This window comes from Equus caballus, chromosome X, assembly GCF_041296265.1.
Source record: "Equus caballus isolate H_3958 breed thoroughbred chromosome X, TB-T2T, whole genome shotgun sequence".
NCBI classification, from domain to species: domain Eukaryota; kingdom Metazoa; phylum Chordata; class Mammalia; order Perissodactyla; family Equidae; genus Equus; species Equus caballus.
This window is the reverse complement of record NC_091715.1, coordinates 131,756,013-131,780,502: the sequence shown is the minus strand read 5'-3', so window position 1 is coordinate 131,780,502 and position 24,490 is coordinate 131,756,013. Positions and strand designations below refer to the sequence as shown.

The window sequence follows — 24,490 nt, the reverse complement described above, 5'->3', positions numbered from 1 at the left end:
ATTAGAATAACCCAAAGTATCTTCTCCAACCGCAATGGAATGAAACTAGAAATCAGTAATAGAAGGAAAATAGGAAAATTCACAAAATGTGAAATTAAGCAATGCATTCTTAACAACCAGTGGTAAGAACTCACATGAGAAATTAGAAAACACTTAGAGACTAATGAAAATGAAAACACTACATACCAAAACTTATGGAATGTAGCAAGGGCGGTGCTTAAAGGGACATTTATAAATGTAAATGCCTACATTAAAAAAGAGGAAAGATCTCAAATCAGTAACCTAACTTTACACTTTGAGGAAGTAGAGAAAGAAGAACAGACTAAACCCAAAGTGGGGATAAGTAAGGAAATAATAAAGATTAGAGTGGTGATGAAAAATAGAGAGAGTTGAAAAATAATAGAATCAATGAAACCAGAAATTGGTTGTTTGAAAAAATCAACAAAATTGACAAAACTTTAGCTGACTGACAAAGAAAATAAGAGAGACGTTGTAAAAATAATGAAAATCAGGGCTGGCTCCATGGCCTAGTGATTAAGTTCGTGCACTCCGCTGTGGCGGCCCAGGGTTTGGATCCTGGGCATGGACATGTCACCACTCGTCAGGCCACGTTGAGGCAGCATCCCACATCCCACAACTAAAATGACATGCAACTAAGATATACAACTGTGTATGGGGGAGCAGTTTGGGGAGATAAAGCAGAGAAAAAAAAAAAGCAAAGATTGGCAACAGTTGTTAGCCCATGTGCCAATCTTTAAAAAAAATAATAATAATAATGAAAATCAAAAATGATAATGGGGACATTATATTCACCTTACAGAAATAAAAAGTAGTAAAAGAGGACCATACAGAATAAAAAGGGCTATGGACAACTGTATACCAAGAAATTGGATAACCTAGATGAAACAGACCATTTCCTAGAAAAACACAACGTACCAAGACTAAATAATGAAGAAATAGAAAATCTGAATAGATGTACAACTAGTAAGGAGATTGAATCACTTCTCAACAAAAATTTCTCAACAAAGAAAAGTCCAGGACTAGATGGCTCTACTGGTGAATTCTACCAAACATTTGAGGGTGAATTAACAACAATTCTTCACAAACTCTTCCATAAAATAAAAGAGGAGAAAACACTTCCTAACTCATATGAGGCCAGCATTACCCTGATACCAAAGACAGATGAAGATATCACAAGAAATTACAGACCCATATCCCTTATGAATACAGATGCAGAAACCCTCAATAAATATTAGCAAACCGTATCCAATAGCATATTAAAAGGATTACACACCATGACAAAGTGAGATTTATCCCAGTAATGCGAAAGTGGCTCAATGCAATATTTCACATTAATAGAATGAAGCAAAAAAATCACATGATCATTCTAATTTTTACGGAAAAGGCATTTGACAAAATCCAACACCCATTCACGATAAAAACTCTCAGAAAACTAAGAATAGACGGGAATGTCCTCAACATGATAGAGGGCATTTGTGAAAAACCCACAGCTAGCATTATACTCAATGGTGAAAAACTGAAAGCTTTCCGCCTAAGATCAGGGACAAGACAAAGACGCTCACTTTCACTACTGCTATTCAACATTGTATTGGAAGTTCTGGCCGGAGCAATCAGGCAAGAAAAATAAATAAAGGGCATCCAAATTGGAAAGGAAGAAGTAAAACTATCTCTTCACAGATGACATGATTTGGTATATAGGAAATCCCAAAGAATCTATAAGGAAGCTACTAGAGCTAATGAACTAATTGAGGAAAGTTTCAGGGTACAAGATCAACATGCAACATCAGTTGTGTTTCTATACACCAGCAATGAACAGTCTGAAAAGGAAATTAAGACAGAAATTCCATTTATAATAACATCTAAAAGAGTAAAATATCTAGGAATAAATTTAACCAAGGAGGTGAAAGACTTGTGCAATGAAAACTATTAAATATCAATAAGAGAAATTAAATAAGACCTAAATAAATGGAAACATATCCTGTGTTCACGGATAGAAAGACTTAATATTGTTAAGATGTCACTACTACCCAAAGTGAAATATAGATTTAATGCAATTTATACCAAAATCCAACAGCTCTTTTTTGGCAGAAATAGAAAATCCAATCCTCAAATTCATATAGAATTGCAAGGGGCCCTATGTAGACAAAACTGTTTTGAAAATGAAGAACAAAATGGAGGACTCACACTTCCTTATTTCAAAACTTACTACAAATCTACAGTAATAAAAACAGTGTGTGGTACTGGCATAAGGATAGGCATATAGACCAATGGAATAGAATTGAGAGGTCAGAAATAAACCCATCCATCTATGGCCAGTTGATTTTTTGACAAAGGTGACCAGTCCATTCAATGGAAAAACAATTGTATCTTCAACAGATGGTGCTGGGACAACTGGATTTCCACATGCAAAAGAATCAATTTAGACCCTTACCTCACACCATATACAAAAAGTAACTCAAATGGATTAACAAATCCATCTAAATATAAGAACTAAAACCATAAAGCTCTTAGAAGGAAACACAGGGGTAGTTCTTCATGTACTTGGGCTTGGCAGCAGATTCTTAGATATGAGACCAAAGCATGAGCAACAGAAGAAAAATTAGATAAATTGGACTTCATCAAATTAAAAATTTTTGTGTAAAGGACATTATCAAGAAAGTGAAAAGACAACCTATGCAATGGGAGAAAATATTTGCAAATCATGTATCTGATATGGGTTTAATATCTAGAATATATAAAGAACTCTTAAAACTCAACAACAAAAAGAAAAAAATGAGCATAGGACTTGAATAGGCATTACTCTGAAGAAGATATATAATGTCCAATAAGCACAGGATAAGATGCTCAACATCATTAGCCATAATATTAATGCAAGTCAAAACCATAATGAAATACCAGTTCATACCCATTAGGATGGCTGTAATTCTTTCAAAGGAAAATAAGTGTTGGTGAGGAAGTAGAGAAATTTGAACACCTGTACAATGCTGGTGGAAATGTAAAATGCCACAGCCACTGTGGATGACAGTTTGGCAGTTCTTCAAAAGGCTGAACATAGACTTACCATGTGACCCAGCACTCTTAGTTATATACCCAAAAGAATTGAAAACAGGGACCCAAACAGATACTTGTATATTAGTGTTCATTGCAGCATTATTCACAATGGCAAAAAGTTGGAAACAACTCAAGTGTCCATTAACAGATGAATGGATAAACAATGTGTGTATATATATATACACATACACACAGTGGAAGTTCTGATACATGCTACCACATAGATGAACCTTGAAAACAGTATGCTAAATGAAATAAGCTGTACACTCAAGGACAAACATTGTATGATTCCACTTAGACAAATTCGTAGAGACAGAAAGTAGATGAGAGGCTACCAGGGGATGAGGAGAAGAGAATGGGGAGTTATTCCTTAATAGTTGCAGAGTTTCTGTTTATGATGATGAAAAATTTTTGGAAATAGATAGTGGTGATGGTTTCATAATATGGTAAATATAATTAATACCACTGAATTGTACACTTAAAAATGGTTAAAATGGCGAGTTTTATGTTATACATGTTTTACCACAACAAAAAGTATTATGAAGAAAAAATCTTTTCCAATTAAAAATGAAGTTATTCAAAAGTGGCTATATTATTTCAAAGTGACAGTGTTTTCAAATAATCTTTTTCTCTGAAACAGAAAATAAAGATGACCACAAATGAGTGTCTTCTGAGAATAGAAAATTGCTCATAAAAAGGAGTCTTTTATATTTCGTATTTAGACTGACTTTACTTCAAATGGAAGAAATATTACTTGCACTTTAGTCTACTGAAATTCTATTTAGAATTTTTTTTCTTTTGTTGTAACCTTTCTGAGGTGACTAATGGTAAATATTGAGATACTTGTTTTTCTTTATCATGATAATCTTTATAGAACACATAGGGAGAGAGATCCATCCTGATTACTCTGGTTCATCACCACCGCCTGTTTCTTTGGTCATAACAATTAAAGCCTCAGAACAACAGCACATGCACGGCTGATACAGTCCCTACATCCCATAAATGTTTGGAGGGCGTGGCATAGCTGGCTCCTCTATTCAGGATCTCACAAGGCCATAATCAAGCTGTTAGCTGGGCTGTATTTCTTTCTGAAGGTCAAGATCTTCTAAACTCATGCGATTGTTGGAAGAATTTAATTGTTTGTGCCTGTAGGACCAGCCTCCCCATTTTCTTGCTGACTGTCAGCTAGGGGCCATTCTCAGCTCCTAGAGACTGCCCAGAGTTCCTTGCCACATGGCCCCCTCTCAGCCCTTCCCGCATGGCAGCTTATTTTTTCAAGGTCAGCATGGAAATTTCTCTTTTAATACTTCCACCTGATTAAGTCAGGCCCACCCAGGTCAATCTTCCTTTTGATTAACTTAAAATCAACTGATCTGGGACCTGAATTACATCTTAAAAATCTCTTTAAACTTTGCCATCTTGTATTGGCTAGAAGCACATCACAGGTTCTGCTCACATTTTAAGGGAGGGGATTATATATTATATTTATTTATTATTTTATTAATTAATTATAAGGAATTGGCTCACACGATTATGGAGGCTGGAAAGTCCCAAGATCTACAGAGTGTGTCAGAAAGCTGAACACCCAGGAGGCTAATAGTTTAGTTCCAGTCTGAGTCCTAAGGCCCAAGAACCAGGAGAACTGGTGGTGTAGCTCAAGTCCAAAGGCCAGCAGGCTTGAGACCCAGGAAGAGCTGATGTTTCAGTTTGAGTTTGAAAGCAGGAAAAAAGCTGATGATCTGGTTAAAAGGCCATCAGACAGAAAGAGTTCCCTTATGGGAAAATCAGCCTTTTTGTTCTATTCAGGCCTTCATCTGATTGGATGAGGCCCACCCCACCCACATTAGGGAGGACAATCTGCTTTACTCAGTCTACTGATTCAAATGTTCATCTCATTTAAAAACTCTCTCAGAGAAATACAGTAATGTTTGACTAAATATCTAGGCACCCTGTGACCCAATCAGGTTGACACATAAAAGTAACCATTATAGTATTCTTCAATAATTGCATGCCCTTTTCCCTGACAAGTGGGGCTAATCCAATTATTATGGCAACAGGACTCATCTAGTTCCTGCCTTTCCCATGAACCTGAGTTGGGGCTGAGGGGCTTTCCTCAGGCCGTTTCCTACAGCCATTGCTGGAGCGCATTACCAATGGGGTTACCGTGTTTTAGTCTGTGTGCCTCCAGGGAGCTTCTGCGAGAAGAGAAGTAAGCTGCACTTGCTCACCGGCAAAGAGGCAAAGATGAAGCCGGGAGCAGAGGCAGGAGGCCTTCCCTTCCTGGAGGTTCCCAGCTAGGCGTGCCTACTGCCTCTTCAGCTTGCCTTTGCCGCTTCCTCCGTTCATTGCAACCACCCTAAATATGGATATCAAAAAGAAAACTGTGTTCCTTTTTGGCTCACCAGAAATCTGGTAAGGGAGTCCCGAAGTTCCCTACAGAACAGAGGGAAGTATAAAGAAATAGCTTGCAGAAAAAGGTTGGCAACCCAAAGTAGCATGCGGGTCAGTCTATGATTATTGCCACTTCTGGATCTGAGGGTGAGCCACCCTGGTGTCAGCCCAAAACATTTTGTCAAGGTTGCCATAGCTTGACCTGAGGATCTCTTTGCCACCTAGAGACTGACTCAAGGGTGATATCTCAAGCCTCTGAGAATATCTCACATGCATTAAGCTTGTCTTTATGGAGTTGTCAGTTAAACAAGTGTTATGCAAAGACATTGGGAAAGAGGAAAGAACTGCTCTTTAGACAACTCTGAAAGATTACCAATTGTGATGCTTCTGTATTTCATAGGAACTCTAAATGTACCTCCTCCACCACTCAGCAACTAAATGCCTAATTGGCTGGGAGAGAATTTGTGTGGAACATTCTGCCCTGGCTTTCTTGCATGCAATCTTGAACTCCACTGAATTCTCCATTAAGGAGAAAGCAGAGGGCCATCTTTAGTATGAGAACTGGGACATAGTTCCACTCCCCCACTCCTCAAGCTTGTGAAGAGTGGTATGTTTCAATTTCTTTCTTTTTTTTTTTTTTTGAGGAAGATTAGCCCTGAGCTAACTGCTGCCAATCCTACTCTTTTTGCTGAGGAACACTGGCCCTGAGCTAACATCCATGCTCATCTTCCTCTACTTTACATGTGGGACGCCTCCCACAGCATGGCATGCCAAGCGGTGCCATGTCCGCATCCGGGATCCAAAACGATGAACCCTGGGCCACCGAAGCAGAATGTGTTCACTTAACTGCTGCGCCACCGGGCCAGCCTCTCAATTTCCTGGTGGTGCCAACAGGCACTCCTCAAATGACTAGGTTTCTCGGTATGAGTCTAATTAATGTAAACATTAGAGGCTTGTCAGAAGGGACTAACTGGCAGGGACCCTCAGAAAAGACAGGGAGGTCAGATTTGGGAATCTTGTGCTGCCTCCCAGTATGGACACTTTGCTCCAGTGCAATCTAAGAGGAATGAATTCTCATCTGCATTAATGTCCCTATCCCCGTGTATGACCTATATTATCCCTCTCCATTCCCTTCTTGCTGCTTTGAAATAGGACTATTGACTGGGGTTCTTGTGAGATATAAGAAAATCATCAATAGCTAGTGATTTCCATGGCAGCAGAAGGTATTTATTTATTTATTTAAAGATTTTATTTTTCCTGTTTCTCACCAAAGCCCCCTGATACATAGTTACATATTTTTAGTTATGGGTCCTTCTAGTTGTGGCATGTGGGACGCTGCCTCAGCATGGCTTGATGAGCAGTGCCATGTCCGCGCCCAGGATCTGAACCAGCAAAACCCTGGGCTGCTGAAGTGGAGTATGTGAATTTAACCACTTTGCCGTGGGGCCGGCCCCTATTTATTTTTATTTTTATTTTTATTGTTTTTATTATTGTTGTTTTTGGTGAGGAAGACTGTCCCTGAGCTAACATCTGTGCCAATCTTCCTCTATTTTTTGTGTGTGGGACACCACCACAACATGGCTTGGGGAGCGGTATGTAGGTCCAGCCCCAGATCCAAACCCATGAACCCTGGGCTGCCGAAGTGGAGAGTGTGAACTTAACCACTATGCCACCAGGCTGGCCCTAGCAGAAGGGTTTTTTTTTTTTTATCCCCGAAGTCCCAGCACATAGTTGTATATCCTAGATCATTCTAGTTCTTCTATGTGGGATGCCCCCACAGCATGGCTGGATGAGCTGTGTGTAGGTCCATGCCCAGACGCCCAGGATCTGAACGGACAAACCCCTGGCTGCCAAAGCAGAGCACACAAACTTAACCACTCAGCCACGGAGCCAGCCCCAGGTTTTTAAATTAATGCGGCTGCCTGCTCCTTCCATCTGTGAAGGAGCAAGCTGGCACACACTCATGTCTCCTCTCCCTTCTACGTCTTCCTGTCCTCATTTCTCCTTTCCATTTCTCTTGGCCTATGAGTGCAGGCCTCCTGGTACTGACCTTAGCCGTGAAAAACAATGGTAACCGCCATGAGCCAAATTGGCCAGAAGAGATTCACATTCTGTAGAGGATTTAGGACTTCTCCGGTACTCTAGAAGCCATTATTCTGAGCATTCACAAATATTGATGGGAGGTTTTTGGGGGAGAAACAACACTTTTCTTCCTCTGTTCAAATTGTGAACCAATTAAGAAACAAGTCATAAGAGAAAGATGTATGAACAACCAAATATCACCTTTATTTTAATAAAGCTAATACTAGGAGACGAGGCTTTTATCTGTGAAGAAGTGGACATTTTAACGATCAACCCCATAATTAGACACATATATCAACTCAGTCATAGGCAGCTCTGGGCCATAGCAGACTCCTGTCTTAGTCTCCTATCCCTCACCTGGCATGGGACCTCCACCTGCAAAACTTAATGCATAGAGGCGCAGAGCAGAATTTATGCTTTCTGTTGTGAGCTGGCTCCCAAGGAGAACAGAAAAAAGGAAGGGGCTAGGCTAGGGATGCTAATTTTCCTTTTAAAAGCTCACCAGTACCCCATCCAGAAAAGAGTGAATGATGGGCAGAGAGATGCCTGCAGTGTTATTCTAGTGAGCTTCATATTGAAGAAAATATCAAGGAGAGGGAAGAACCTCCCCGCAAATTGAAGTAATGGAAAAGACTTGAGAGATCATCTGGTCAACTCCATTTGAGGAAATCCGAGCTCACAGAGGATGTGACTTGGATAGTGAGGGGTAAGCTCCTAAGCTGGGCTAGGAGTCTAGGCGCCTCGGTTCTAAGGTTTTCCCACCATTCCTTTCCCCCACTAGCACCTGAAGTGTTAAGTTTGTTTGCTGGAATCTTTGACATAATGACAGAAGGAAAATAGATTTATAGAAGAGAAACAAGAATGGCATAAAGGCTCAAGAGAATCAATTTCTCAAGAATGTTGTTATGCAAACTGCCCATCATCATCTCCATCACTGCTGCTAATACTCTCCTGCAGCATTAATGTTTGCTGGGTACCTACATGATCGTGTTCTATGTAGACATATTTCATCCAGTAAGAAACTGCAGAGGAGAGCTAAGTGTGAGGAGAGGTCTCTTCTCCTATGCCTAAAGAGTAGAATTCGCTAATCTATAGTAAATATTGTCCCTCTGGGCAGTGTATATTCCATGGAATTACCATTATCAAGAGGTATCTATATTAAATAGTGTTGTTAGATGCTGCATACTGTTAGTCATAACTTCTGTTCGTAAGAGTCTAAATTCTTAGAGTGTGTATCCAGAGTCCAACCACTTCTTCGCACCTGTACCACTAAGTACCAACTACTATCATCTCTTGCCTGGATTATATTGTCTCTAACCAGTCTCTACACTTCTATCCTTCCTCCCTGAAGTCTGTTCTCTACATAGCAGCAAGAGTGAGCTTTAGAACCCATAAGCCAGATCAAAGCGCTCTTCTGCCTGAAACCATCCAGTGGCCCCCCACCAGTCAGAATTAAAACCAGAGTTATTACAGTGGCCTCCATGAGCAGGCTTCCTGTCACTATTCTGACTTCACCTCTTCAGTCTCTCAGTTCCAGCCACATTGACCTCCTTCGTTTGCTAAAAATGCTCCTACCTCGGTATCTTTGCATTTTGTTCCTTCTGCTGGGAGCACTCTTCTCCTGATGTCTCCATGGCTCACTCTCTTCTGCGCTTCCTTCAGGCCTCTGCTCCAACGCCACCTTCTCAGGGAGGCTTTCTGAATTATTTGGATGAGGCTAGTTTATACTGCAGTAACAGAAAGCTAACTGACATGTCAGAAGCTTAACTTGTACAAGTTTACTTCTTCTGTATATGAGTGTAGCAGCAATTCAGAGCAGCTCCCTTCCCATCAGTGACTCAGAGCCCCTTGGAGTCTCATCTGACCGATTTACTATGTTTACCACCCTCCCCTGCCCCAAATGTGTAAACTTCATGAGGACAGGTGTTTTTGTCTACATTTTTTTCCATCTTCTGTACACTGTGTAGATTGAATAGTGCCTGGTAGTAGGTTATATTTGTTGAGAGAATAATGAGTATTTGTTGAATGAATATTGAAAGTTAGTATTATGAGAGGGAATGGAAAGTAAAAATGCCAGAGGAAACATCTTTGTGTATATTTTCTTCTCAGATTGAAGATGGTGAAGATATGTCAATTCCACATACAGTGTTTGATTATTGTTATTAAAATATCTGTAGAAGCCTCATAGCTTTAGAACCTATTTAGGTTTTCAGCATTAAGGTTTGGATGTTGTAGTAGCTTTGTGTTGCTGCCATAACAAATTGCCACAAACTTAGTGGCTTAAGCAACCGAAATTCTTCTCTTACAGTTCTGTAGGTCAGAAGTCAGAAACGCATCTCCCTGTCCTAACTGAGGTCTTGACGTGGCTGCATTCCTTTCTGGAAGCTCTAGAGAAGGATCTGTTCCCTTGCTCATTTTGGTATTTAGCAGAATTCAGTTCTCGATAGGTTGGAGAGCCCTATTTCCTTGCTAGCTGTCAGCTGAAGGCTATTCCTAGCTTCCAAAGGCTGTGTATTCTTTGGCTCATGGCCGCCTTCCTCCTTCTTCAAAGCCAGCAGTAGCAGGTTGAGTCCTCTCACACTTTTAATTGGCCTGCCTCTTCCTTTTCGTCTCTCTGACCTACTCTTTTACCTTCCCCTGTTGGTTTTAAGAGCTCATATGATTACCTTGGAGCAACCTGCATAATACAGGCCAATCGCCTACGTTTAAAGGTCAACTGATTAGCAACTTTAATTACATCTGCCACCTTGGGTAACATAGTCACAGGTTCCAGGGATTAGCACATGGGCATCTTTTGAGGGGCCGTTATTCTGCCCACCACAGATACACAAACTAACATGACACAAGGTGTAGTGAGTAAGAGTCTAGGCTCAGGAGGCCTGAAGACCTGGGTCTGAATCCCAGTTCTGCTCCTTGGTAGCTGGGTTACTCTGGACATGTTCCGTAACCTCTTTGACATTGTTTCCCGTGTGTCAAATGAGGACGATAATGATACCTGCCTCCTCGTGTTACTGTGAATACTGGAAATAATATGTGAAAGTGCATAGTTCACACTAGGCACTCAGATTTACTCCTTTTTCAGATATAACGTGAGCCTTCCTAGTGTTCTAAATGTGAGCACCAAACCCAGCTGAGAGCCCACCTCAGAAGACCTTGCCTTTAGTAGGATAGAGGAGGCCAAGTGCTCCTTTGCTGAAGCCTCAGTTAACCAGCTGGATTTGTAGGGAATGAGGGGGAAGTTTAATCTCAGTGTTTATGATTCCTTTACACCTAAATGATTAAATGCCGTTTTAAGGACGTTTGATGGCTCGAGGCTTTTAAAATAATCGTAATGCCTTTTTCTTAAACAGAAATGCTGCCCAGCGTAAACAAACTCAAATACCATTTGCTTTGAGATTCTTCCCAAACAAATTTGGAGTGGGTTCTAACCTGGCCCAATATATTCTTCCATCAGTAAATCCCGGCGGGGACAGCCCTCCTGAGAAGAAACACCAGGTCTATTTACTGAATGGGGAGTTGGAGACTGCGGCGGGCGTGAGTGCAAAGGAAAGCACTCATTTAATTGGAATGTTTCTTTTTTAGAATTATTGTCTGTGTTTCAGCTATTTTAATTGGGAAATTTTGTTTAATGCTTTCCATTAGCTAAAAATAAGCCTCTTTTAACTGTCTAAGGGGGAAGAATTCTTCCAGGGCATGTAGGTGAGAAGTGCATTTCCTGGAGGTTTTGAGGACAATTGGAGCTTGAAAGTTGATGAATATGCTGCTGTGGCCTAATTGAAGTAACTGCCTTTTGAGGAGCTTGGTGCAGCTCGTGACTAACTAGGGAGAGGAGGATTTAACCAATGCATATTTTCAATGAAACAGGACATTCCAGGACTTATGTCTTGATGTCTTGATCGGTTGGGAAAGCCTTCTCCCACTTCTTTTCCTCTGCCTTCTTTCTTCTTTTACTACTTTTGGAATCACTGGCACAGCCACATTACATGGAATGCCAGGTGCATAAAGCCACAAGGACACACACATACTTTATAGTTTTGGAGAAATGGTTTTTATAGATCAGCCCATATATTGGAATTTGCTTTGTGGTTCCTGCCAAAGGGTCGGTCAAGATGGGCTGCTAATGTACTTGAGTGGACTTTCATCCATGTCGCTGTGTGGGGAAGGAGGCACCAGTAAGTGACAGAAGCACATATGATCACAGAACACTGGCAGGAAGGGGAAATATGAGAACTCTGCTTGCTTGAAAATAAGGGTAGCGTTTCCTGACTAATAAAGTAAAATGAGTTTGCTACTTAGACACCTTTTCGTGGGCGGGGGGAGTATAGAGACATAGAGGTGAGTTTGATGGCACTGACCACTCTGCCAGTCATATAATTTTTTTTTGAGGAAGATTAGCCCTGAGCTAACATCTGCTGCCATTCCTCCTCTTTTTGCTGAGGAAGACTGGCCCTGAGCTAACATCTGTGCCCATCTTCCTCTACTTTGTATGTGGGACGCCTACCACAGCATGGCTTGCCAAACGGTGCCATATCCGCACCTGAGATCCGAACCGTGAAGCCCGGGCCGCTGAAGCAGAACGTGCGAACTTAACTGCTGCACCACCGGGCCAGCCCCAAGTCATATAATTTTTAAGCAACATTACAATATAATTTTCCAGTCACTTATCACTAGGACCAAGGAATCCCTGGCTGTCAGCAGAGCCCATGAGGTGAGGTATCCTGAGCTCTCAAGATGTCCCAGGAGACTTGGAGCAACCATGAGATTCGAATAAGGGATTAGCTTTCAAAACATGAAATAAAAATATGAAGGGCCACAACTAGAAGGACCCACAGCTAAGATATACAACTATGTATAGAGGGGATTTGGGGAGATAAAGCAGAAAAAGAAGATTGGCAACAGTTGTTAGCTCAGGTGCCAATCTTTAAAAAAAAAATATGTAGGACATAGTGCTAAGGAGTAGAGCAGGACTCTTCTAGCATGCCACGTGGAGAAGTTTGGTGTCGATGAGCACATTTGCTAGGGAGACATGGGTGTAATGCTTGAGAGTGCACTCTATTGTCTATTGGCCAGGAAACCTCAGTCCTCTGAGATTTAATGCTCTTAAAATGGAAAAGACTGATAGGAGAAAATAGGCTTTCTGTAGCAATTTAGCCTGCGATGTTGCCCAAGAAAGGTCTTAAGATCAAAGGCTGAGAAGATGTCAGGCAAGAAAGTATCTGTGAGTAGTTATGACATCATTTTGTGAGCCTAACTGGAGCTCCTGTACTAACAGTTATTAAAAGCAAAGGCACGTCTCTAGCCTCACACACACACACACACACACACACGTAGAAGGCAGAGCTGGCTGGAACGATATGCATGGGGCAGTGAGTTATCTGGGAACCCTCCGCTTAGCTTACTGTGTCTAAAGAGAAAGACCACTTCCTGACCCCCATGATTATGCATGGAGGAAGAGGCAAAATTTGGTCCAAATCAATGCCTGGAATCAACCTGAAAGTAATCTTTAAAGGCTGCCTAGATGTTTCAGTCCCTAGGACTCTGGCAAGAAGCACTCTGCATTAAAAACAAAATGAGTGAGACCAAATAAAATTTTTCAATGAAGCCAGTCACAATTAAACATTTCCAAGAAATTCCAAATGGCATTCTGGACGAAATACCATTGTCAGTCAATTTATTATTCTGTGAGCAGTATAGGCATCTTTTTTCTCCCGTGGGTCATTCCCCCTGCTTTGGTTAGAAAACTAAAATGAAGGCCATGTGAAGCCTTGTCTGGACTAGCAAGAGTGTAGGTCACTGACATTTTTATCTTGGTAAAGACGCTTTCACATTGACTTGGATTCCACCTCAGTTAATACATAGGGAGTACTTAATACATATGGAGTACCTAACAAGGGCTAGGCATTGTGCTGGACGCCTCCACCCACATCATCTCTTTTAATTCTTAAAACAATCCTGTTAGGAGTTAAACACTGTGATTCAGTTTGGTCATCTGTAAAAGGTAGGAAGTTGACATACCCAAGGTCATGCAGTTGGTGGCAGACGTCTTCTAAGTCCAGTGCTCTTTCCTCTTCCCCATGGCTGGGTTGCCATGAATATACATTTAACTGCTACCCAGATAGTTCTTGGCCTCAGGGGAGAAGGGAATGAACCCATACTGAGTACTGACTATGTGACTCTGTGCCAGGCACTGTTCTAGGCGCATCTCAGACTTTCATGTGCATAGCAATCACCTCAGAATCTTGTGAAGATACAGATTCTGATTCTGTTGGTCTGAACTTGGCAGGGCTGAGAGCCTGCATTTCTAACAAGCTCCCAGGGGATACCTATGCTGCTGGTTCAGGGTCCTCACTTAAAAATAGCTATCATCCCATTTGATGGGTGAGGAAACTAAGCCTCAAAGAGGATACATGACTTGCCCAAGGTCACACTGTTGAGACCACTTATGGTCTTGGAGTTGGGATTTGAAACCAGGACAGGTTGATTATAAGGCCTTTACCACTACACCCTACTGCATTCCCTAAGCCTTTTGAAACTATCTCCTTGAGAGATCTACTTGTATTCCATGCTTAATTAAGGGGCCTAGGACTTAAAAGTCTTAGTTTCTTCTAGAGCACTTCCTTCTTTTCTCAGGAAAACATCTCTGCAACTAATTGTGCTCACGCTTGTAACTCTAATTTTTCTCTTGCTCCTTCAATTAGACACATTGGTTTGCCACCCTAGCTGTACCTTAGAACCACTTGAGAAGCTTTTTACTACCAAGGCCCATACTCCACTCAGACCAGTTACAGCAGAATCCCTGGAGTGGGGCCCAGGCATGGGCATTTTATGAATGCTGCCCAGGTGATTCTGATTCTGCAGCTAGCGTGGAGAACCCCTGAATTGCAGGGTTCAAGGAAGCAATTTCCGGAAAATGTAGCCCAAACTCCTCTTTTGTGATGTCATAAAAGGCCAGCATATTTGACTGGCCAGTCACCAAGAATGGTCCTAATGAATTCTTGGTACCATTTTGTTTTGTGACTGTGAGCTTGGACTGCGCTGTGGTTGAGGTTGCAGCATATATATAGTTTGAAATGGCTCCGTGTGGACTCCGAGGGTGAGGAGCCTATGTGGGGAGCTGATGAGGAGGGACCAGGATGGAGAGATGCAACATCATAGACTGGCTTCGGGATAAAGACACGAGTTCTCATCAGCCCAAGACATTGATCTTAAGAGGTGTTAATAAGAATAGAGCTTGGTTTGACTCAGTTCAGCAAAATTGGCTAGTGAGGAGATAGTCATATTCAAAACCAATGAGAGCGGGGTGGGGGTGGATTCATGCTATGGTAGAGCGATGGACAAATCACTGTGGTTGCTCAGGCTGGAATGGGGCTGCTGTGTAGAGATGTGTGCTGCTATACAATTTTACACAGTGAATAGCACCACTGCACAAGGGTGTGTGGCAACCCTGAGCTGAAGTGTGGAAAGAAATGAAAATAGTAAGATAATCAGGTGCCAGAGCCCACCCTCCAACAGGGAGAGAGGGATTGTTCACTGGGGAAAGTGAGGAAAGGCTTAAAACAGTCACTTTTTTTTTTTTTGGCGAGGAAGATTGGCCCTGAGCTAATATCCATTGCCAATCCTCCTCTTTTTGCTTGAGGAAGATTGTTGCTGAGCTAGCATCTGTGCTAATCTTCCTCTATTTTGTCTGTGGGATGCCACCACAGCGTGGCTTGATGAGTGGTGTGTAGGTCTGTGCCCAGGATCTGGACCATAAACCCCAGGCCACAGAAGTGGAGCACACGAACTTAACCGCTCCGCCACCAGGCTGGCCCTACAACAGTCATTCTTAACTCTAGCTGTGCAGTGAAATCACCAAAGGACCTTGGAAACTTACCAGTGCTCTGGCCTCAGCCTGGAGATTGTGGTTTAATTGGTCTAGTGTGGCATCATGGGTATTTTAGTTTTTAAAAGATCTCCAGGTGATTCTAATGCTCAACCACAACTGAGAACCACTGGCTTAGATTGTGTTTGTACTGTGTGGAGGAGAATGCAGACAGGCAGAGATAGCTGGAAGAGGGAAAACGAGCAGCTGGGGCAGTCATTCTCCAAGTGTGATCCCTGGCCGGCCAGCAGCAGCAGCCGCACTTGGGAACTTGTAGAAATGCCAATACTCCCCACCCACCACAGACCACCTCAATCAGAAACTTCCGGGGAGGGGGCCCAGCAGTCTGTGTCTTAACAAACCTTCCATGTGAGTATGATGGATGCTTAATTTTGGCTTGTACTTGAACAGGGTGCACAATGGGGAATGCAATGACATAAGGCTGGAAACCTGAAAGTAACAGGCTGCTGTCAACTCTCCTGACTGTGCCATTGAGATGTACAGCAGTACCCAGTGTTCTAGGGTGGAATGTAATTCTCTCTGGTCTTGCCATTTCTTTCTTTTGTGCTTGAATTGCAAAAGGGATAAAATATGTGTCATTCGTGCTGGGGCAGAGGACCTCTAAAAGTGCACTCTGCTCTGCAGGAAGAAGCTACCACTTTTCTCCTTAATGGACTCATTTCTGTCTTCAATAGGGGGATGCAGGCTCGCTGGTGACATGGGTCTTTAGACGGTGGGAAGGCTGGCCTTCAAGAAAGCTCCTTAGATAAAGCCAGAGAGGGTTTCCCAGCCCCTCTTCTTATTTCTTATCCCCACTTGAGCCAGGTCTTTGGTTGGCCGGACCCCACCTGCAGGTGCCCAAGGATACTCACCTAGTGTCAAGCAACGCCATCAGTGCTACTCAATGTCATCACTCACCAGAGAAAGCCTTTGCCCTAGGCTGAGTAAGGGCCCCACTGAAGTGTATCACTTGTGCTGTACATTTTGCCAGCCAGGGGCTTTCTGTTACCGGGATGATTGTCATGTTTAGTAGTGTGTTTCCCTCTCTTTTTGGTGTGGACTGTGTGGGCCAAACTCCCCTGAATGGAATAGCTGAGTCCTTGCAGGATGCTGAGCATCTCAAGGGTCACACAGGGACTTCCAGGATTGGTACTACTTCTTTCCAAAGAGGTTTGTAGACCAGAGGGGCTTTACCCGTCCTCACATCCAGTGATTCTCAGCTAAGGCGATTTTGCCCTCATCCAGCTGGGAGGGATATTTGGCTGTATCTGGAGACATATTGGTTGTCACAAGCTGGGGAGGGATGCTATTGGCATCTAGTGGATAGAGGCCAGGGATGTTATTAAACATCCTACAGTGCACAGAACAGCCTCTCAAAACAAGGAATTATCCAGTCCCAAATGTCAAAACTGCCAATGTTGAGAAACTCTGGCCTAGTCTAAATCACTTCTTCTTATTATTTTTTTTACTGAGGAAGATTGGCCCTGAGCTAACATCCATTGCCAATATTTCTCTTTTTCCTTGAGGAATATTGCTCCTGAGCTAACATCTGTGCCAATCTTCCTCTATTTTGTATGTGGGATGCTGCCACAGTGTGGCTTGATGAGCAGTGTATAGGTCCATACCCAGGATCTGAACTTTCGAACCCTGGGCCACCGAAGCAGAGCACGTGAATTTAACCGCTATGACACCGGGCCAGCCCCATAAATCACTTATTTTTGAAATGAGAAAACTGAGGCTCAGAGAGGTGAAGTGGCATTCCAAAGGGCACCCTAAATGTTGATGGTGAGTGCGGGTGGGGATCCTGGTTTCCTAACCATCAGAGTGCAGTGCTCAACAGTCCCATCTCTGTCACAGACAGTATTTCCTCCATGGCAGCTACTACTCTGTGTCTGCCAGATGCCGGGCAATGTGCTGAACTCTTTCCATTTATTACCACTTCTTCTTAGCACATGCCTTCAAGGTAGACGTGACTCTCCCCAGAAGTGATTCATCTACGCATGCAAAGCTACCATGTGCAAAGCGTTGTAGGCCTTTAGGGAAGCAAAGGTAATACCAAAAGAGATGGAGACATCTTGCCCTCTGGGAACTTGCATTCAAGTTGTGGAGGAAAGACATATATATGAAAATAATTATCAATCTAACTTTTCAGTGAAAGCCTATGATAACCAAAAAGCTGTCCCAAGACGTGACAAGATAAATTTCCTAAAAAGTTATGTGGAAATTAAGAGTTAGAGTGAGGTGACTGTTTCCTTGAGCTTTGTGGGAAGGCTGCATGAAGCAGAGGGCGTCCTTCATTTGGTTAGTGAGAATTCTTTGAGTATATATTATGAGTGAAGCACTGTGCTGAACCCCACATGTAGAATGGCAAATGAGAGAAATAGTGTTCCTGCTTCAGAGAGCTTGTGTTCTTGTGGGTAGTGTCAGAGAAGAGACACATACATACATAAATAAAATAATTACAGATCATGCAAACCTACCTAAAGTGGCTGAAAAGACACCTCTGAGAAGGTGGCAAATAAGTAGAGCCCTGAGGGACATGAAGGAGGAGCTGTAGTGAGCAGTAAGCACAAGGCCTTGAGGCAGGAAAAATCCTGGCATATTCTAGAGAATAATGGACAGCTTGTGTGAGCAAGAAGAGAGGCATGTGGTGGAATTGAGGAGATGGGGGGTCGCCATGGTAGGGAGATCACATTTCATTCTCCTATGAAAAGAGCAAAACAGCCTGAACAAACAGAAAATTAGGAGGAAGACCTAACAGTGCTTTGGGGGGGGAGGGGAATGGAGATGGAGGAGATTGCAAAGGAGAAGGTAACTGAAATTTCTAGAAATATTTTAAACTTGTTTTGATCTTGGCCAAATCAAATGATCAGTTCCGTTCAGTGGATCATTAGTATTGATCAGTTCTGTTCAGGGAATTATTTACTTAAGTTACTCATTTATGTTTAAACTTGCCATCTGGATTGTATCCACTGTGGCAGAAAAGCTTAAATAGCATATACAAATAAGTAATAGTTAGCTGGGAGGCAAAACGGAGATATTGAGCTAACTCATCCTGCGGTTGAATGTACTGTTGAGCATGACAGTTGCTGAATGACGTGGAAGAGGAATCGCACTAACTGCTCCTTTTCCTTCTCGCTTTCTTTCTTATTATGTAAGGACATCTGATAATCTGTATATTTTGCCATATTTTCTGTTTCATAGATTTTTTTAACTATTTAGTTGTTGGAGTTACTAATACACTTCTGGTAACTTTGATTGGCAGTCCTGTGGCTGTATTTGTTTCTGTTGCCCTGCTGATCTCAGATTTGCTTTGATTTAAAATCATGTATCATTAATTAAGTATGTTGAATCATCTTTGTTAAGAGTTCATTTAAAAGCAAAAAACAGCATCATCAAATAATTGAGGGCTTGTTTACTGCTTCCAGCTTGAAGCCATGAAACCTTGCAAATCACAGTGGCCTGGTGAGGGGGCAGGTGCCTTTGTAGCATTGTCTAAATAGTTCCCTAGGCTGTCTCTGGTTGCCTTTCTGTCTTTGAATAAAGAAAGAAAAAATTTTTGGAGATAGGGCTAATCTTTGAAGCTAAGAAATACTGAAGAACCTGACCCCTGTTCAATATGTCAATGTTTGTACAAAGCAGTTATGCTTTAGACTTGCTGGTAAACACACTGGAATCCCAACTTCTAGGCTGGGCTTTTCCAATATCTGTGTGACTTGTCAAGCCACTTGCCCTTCCTGAGCTCTATTTTCCTTATGTTTTAAGACAAAGGGGTTGTATTAAATTATCTGTAAAGAAACTTCTTTTTGGAATGGCATCAAGAATTACGTTGTAGTGTTTGTGATACAACTAAATACTTGGGTAGCGGTTTTATGTAGCCAATGTTATATTTATTGATAAGTTATAGAGTAAAACAAGAACTGCATTTTCCAAACATAGGAGGGATAAATGATTAACTTCTTTAATTAAAAACGCATTTAAAAGGTACATTGCATTGGCATTTTTTATTTCATCAATGATTAAGTTTTGATGTAGATTAGTGCTTTTGTTATGTCTAGTTTGAAATGGGAATATTGTATTTCTGTGGACATGAGTAGCTCAGGCCACGTCATCAGGCTTAGACTTAAACTCTTCCCTTGCCATGACTGCCCTCCCACCCTGTCCTTGATCTTGGTGAATGCTAAGAAGCCTCGAGGAGAATGGGGATGATTTAGTGCCAGTCTAGCACTGCTACTAGGAAACCAATTCTAGATGCAGGCTTGCCCACCTAATGGTTAGTCAATAGTACACCTTTTATAGCAGGAACTAGCTCTTCCATAAATTGTGCTCATAGCTCTCATCCCGCCACGAAAGTCACTTAATTCTTGTCACTGCTTTGTCTGAGTATGCCACCTGTCAGTGTCTGCGTGTCTGTGGATGTGTGGATTTGCATGTGTGCACTTGTCTCCTCCAACTCTTTACTACTCTTGTGGGACTTTGGAATCCTGAGTCGGGGGGCTGTATGATCAAGGCCGAGGGCGCTGGCTATGTGGGCACAATTTCTGGGCAAAGGCCTGCTCCTTGGCAGCTGTTGTCATGGGGCTCAGCAGCCTTTATCAAAGCATGGGACCCCGTGGTCTGGAAATCAACCATGAGCCACTCTTACCATCTTATTTGTCTTGAAGAATCAAGTTGAACCTCTGAAACTAGAGAAAGCTTTGTGTAACCCACTGTGTACGTAATCACTGGAGTCTTTGGTCCACCTCCAAGATTGGATGAATCTGTTTTTGGGAAGGGCAGTAGGAGTCATTGAATGGACAAATGGTTCAAATGAACAGGAGGAGTGGTTTTCTGATGACAGGGCTGTGTGCAAGAAGAGAATGCGCTAGGAGGGGGGAAAAGGCAAAAAACATTGGACTAACTCAGGGAGAGAAGAATCTCATTCTTTTTTCCTGTTTTGATGAGATGACTTCTTTGCAAGCCTACTCTCCCTTTTCTAGAGCTACTGCCCTTTGGAAGCATTGCATCCTCATCAATTTTTTAGGGAAGTAGAATTCAGGTACCCACCTGCCTTAGTGCTGGGGTCCTGTGTGAAGTTCCCTGTTAGTCCTGCTGCTGTCAATTGCACATGCAGCCACTGTCCTACTTGAGGGAGCCCTGGGAATAAATGGATTTGACATAATAGTTTTAATTTTCCTCCAAAATAGGCTCAAGTTCAGAGATCTTGTAGACCCAAGCGAAGTGTTCCCTATACAATGCAATGCCACTTATGGTTTAAAAGTCCAAAATGTTTCTAGCTCTTGTGTCAGCATGACACCAAGCTATTGATGGATTGACTATTATTTTTTCTGTTTTGCCTGAATTGACTGATGTTTGGGGCATTGAGTAGAGACAGCCTGAGACCCAAATCTGAGCCATTAACTCCCAGATGTTCACTATTTCCAAGGAAATGTTCTGTGCCTGTGGTTATTATTCTGATGGCTCCTTAAATGCTCTCATCTTGGCACCTTTTGCATTTGCTAAATTCAATTTGGAGAATGAACAGGAGAGAGAGAGAATTTTGTGGAAAGCAATTATCCTACACTTTTGTGACCTTCATCCTTTCCCCATTATGATGAATTTTTGGGCTGGTTCTTGTATCAGTCAGCATATCGCTTTCACTAGAATTTTGTTGTATGTTACAGATAACCAGTTGTAGCTAATTAAACAATAATGATGGCAGTGCAGGGCATTTTCTGGGAATTAATGACCAGCTGGGAAAAGCTGATGACTGGAGAGTCAGCCAAAGGCTATTAGCTTCAGTCTGCCATTAATCTCCAGAAATGCCAATTTGTGACGTCATTGTTGGTATTGAAAAATGAAAATGGAAGACAATTTACTGATGTTTATCATGTACTTCTGAATAAGAAGTTGCCGATGTTATCAAAAAGTCGTTCATTTCTTTTTTATCCTCCAGTTGTCCTTTAATCTTAAAATATTTCTTATGTACAGTGTATGAAAATGGAATTTCTCAGCTTCTATATAATCATGGGTGTTCTTTCTTTTTTTTTTTTTTAAGAGTTCCAAGTTTGGGAGGTTTTCTTTAAATATTTTGGATGGTAAAGCCAGAATTTGTCTCCAGCTGTGATGGTGGAATTTGATAAGTGTCTATATTATCATAACTATCTGCTCATGGCAGGAAATGGTTGCAAATGTTTTGAACAGCAGCTGTTGCTAGCAAAGATGTGCATTCAACAACAAGATTCTAAGAAGTTATAGTCACATTCGTAGTAGATGAAGGGAACTCTCTGCCAGGAAAAGCTGTGGTAGTATGTCTATATAATATTTTTGATTACTGATGCTGAACGCTAGAGAAAAATAGAAAGAGAACTGACTAAAATATTCATCACCTTCTTGCATAATTTAATGACTTATAAAGGAAGACAACAATTCCACACACAGGCAATCTATCAAGAACTTGTTCTAAACTCGCAATACTAATTTAAAAGTTAGGTTGGTTTTTATACCATTTTTACCCCAACATGAAAGAAAGTTTTTAAAGCCCATTAAGATCCCAGCCAATGAGCCGGGAATGTTTGGCCAAACGCAGAAGCTTCAGATCCCATCTAATTTCAGCCATCAGCTGTTTATATTTTGCAAGCACCACAGCATTATTCTACCCATAAGAAGTTTGCTGGTGGTATCAGTCATCCTAAATGCATGTTAAGTGTATGCATTTGGGGGAGTATAATGAGTCAGCAAGTCATTAATCACAGCTTTAGAGGCACTGACTCACGGCTGGCAAAATGGAATGGCCTCATTGGGAAGGGTGTGAAAGAGAAAAAAATCCATTCTAAGGTCAGTTCCCCGTTTCTGCAAATGCAGATCAAATTTGCACCCACTTTGGTGGGTGGTTATCAGGCTAAAAACTGTTGCAGTGGACCCTGTAAAAGCAGACACCTTGTTTTTGCAGAGAGGAAATGCTAGAAATTCACAATCTTGCTTAGGAAATGTACAAAGGGCCTAGAAAGAAAATGTGAGCTGATAGTGGCTTGGTGTATATCTAAGGCCAAAATTAGTGAGCTGGGCCCTGCTCTTCCAGAATTCAACCAGATGGGTCTCTGATCCAATGTTGATTATTAGGCTCTCGACTGGAATTTCTTATCTTCATTAAGGAGTTTTGAATATCTAAAAAATATTTGCAACAGCCCCAGTTCTCTTTGGAAATCAAAGAATAAAGAGCAGCACGCTTCATTCTTCTGTTAGATTCAGGATATACCGCATGGAAGTCAGGCCCTGGCCAGGAGGAGACCAAAGAAAGAAACGTAAATGAATACATTGATAATTGGTGGACAGTAGCCAGTTTCACCTGTAAATATTCATATTATGTCTCCGATTGAAACATGTAAAGTCTATATGGTGTTTATTTAGATGCAGTATGGTTATTGGTATGAAAATATTTTATCACACTTCTGGCACAGTGTAACGCTTAAATTTTCCTTGTGGTAGCAATAGAGGTGTATATAGTTGAGTCAGCTATTGCCAGGGCTATAGGATTTTCAACTAAGCCCCTAAAAATAAAATCACCCAGCTATTAAATGCTTTTCTTTGAAACTTTTCTGGGGAATGTTTTTTCTTTAGTCTTCCCTGGGAGTAGATGGGATATAAGACGTTCGCTGCCTTCATGAAGCTCTAACTTGAGTTCATTTTGTTATGTGGTGACCACAGTTCTGGATGACGCCCCCCCTGGCACACAGGAATACATTATGTTACGGCAAGATTCCATCCAATCTGCGGAATTAAAGAAAAAAGAGTCCCCCTTTCGTGCTAAGTGTCACGAAATCTTCTGCTGCCCGCTGAAGCAAGTACACCACAAAGAAAACACAGAGCCCGAAGGTTTGTGCACGACGGACGCGTGTTTTGCTTGTTTTCTCTTCTTCTTCTTTCTTTCTCTTTCTTTTTGACTGTGCGTTGCCTTCTGGTGTGCTGTGTGCTGTTCGGTGCCTACCATAGTTCGGAGACCCCTTGGCTCCCTGGTGAATGTGTTATGCAGTCTCAGATGGGACACTGCATAATACAGTCATTTCCGGCACAGCACACAGCATCTCCTGCTTCTCGTAGCTGAAACATTTTCAGCTGGTGTCATTACATTGCCCCATTTTGGCTGCTAAAGTTGCTTGCTCTTGTAGCCAACATCTGGCCAAGTCTGTTCCCATCACCTTGCATTCCTGAAGCAGCGGTCGGCTGAGGAATGGCACTTCAAAAATGAAATAATGAGAAGATTGTTCCAAATTTTCCAACTCTCCTCCACTCCATAAAGCTTCTGCATTGCGCTCGAAGAATGCTCATGATCTACCTAGTTCGCTGAAGCAGGCCCAGACTTCGTATGTAATGCACGCCCAGTTGCACTTTGCCATAGTGAAATGCATGCCTCAAGGAAACGATGAGTAGTTTATTTTTCTTTTCAGCTCAAGTACAGGATTGGAAAACCACTTGCTGTTACTTAAACCGAGGTTGATAAGGTGTTCATCGCAATCCATGCTGCAAATCTCTCTCTAAAGTACCTTCTCTATCCAGAAAGAATATTGGTTCATTTTTTCCAACATTTTTGCATGTATCAACAGGGACGTTTTTCACATCGCAAAATGTGGTAAACTTTTTGCCATGTGTGCATCTCAACTTCTAAAATGACATTTGAGAAGTGTACTGTGTATGCTAATTAAATACTTAGTGTAAAACTGCCCGTGTTCCCCCCATATCAAATGGTATCAATGCAGTTTACCAATGAATAAGATTGGAAGTGGCAAAATTCACCTCTGCTTTGGCAGTTGGTGTACAGTTTGCATAAATGTTTCTGGTACAATTTCTAAAAGCAACCTTGTTCTCATTTCAGGTTGCCCTATTGCAACATTATGGGTATCTTCATTACAACTGTCTTTCTGACCTAGCAAAGACTGCCATGTGGTTCTGTTTAAAGTTTGGTGTGTAAGAAAATCACCCCAAATTGACTCTAGTCCATAGTTTTGGAAGCAAATTTTTACATCTTAGTCTCTTCTTCTCCTTACTTCCAAATCGAGTTTTAAATGTTCATTGGCAGAAAATGAGAAGTGTGCATTCTTCTATGTT

At 41.8% G+C, this 24,490-nt stretch overlaps 1 protein-coding gene across 9 annotated transcripts in view; it reads left to right on the top strand.

The window, feature by feature from the left end:
* The window catches only part of FGF13 (fibroblast growth factor 13), a 488,885-nt gene that overhangs the window by 280,531 nt on the left and 183,864 nt on the right, over positions 1–24,490 (top strand). For 6 of the 9 annotated variants that reach the window (XM_023634065.2, XM_070258070.1, XM_023634066.2 and 3 more), the window contains one exon: positions 23,093–23,260. The exons of the other annotated variants lie outside the window; for them this stretch is intronic. In XM_023634065.2, coding sequence (XP_023489833.1) covers positions 23,093–23,260 — 168 coding nt within the window. The remainder of the gene's footprint in view (positions 1–23,092; positions 23,261–24,490) is intronic. 9 annotated transcript variants of the gene reach the window in all.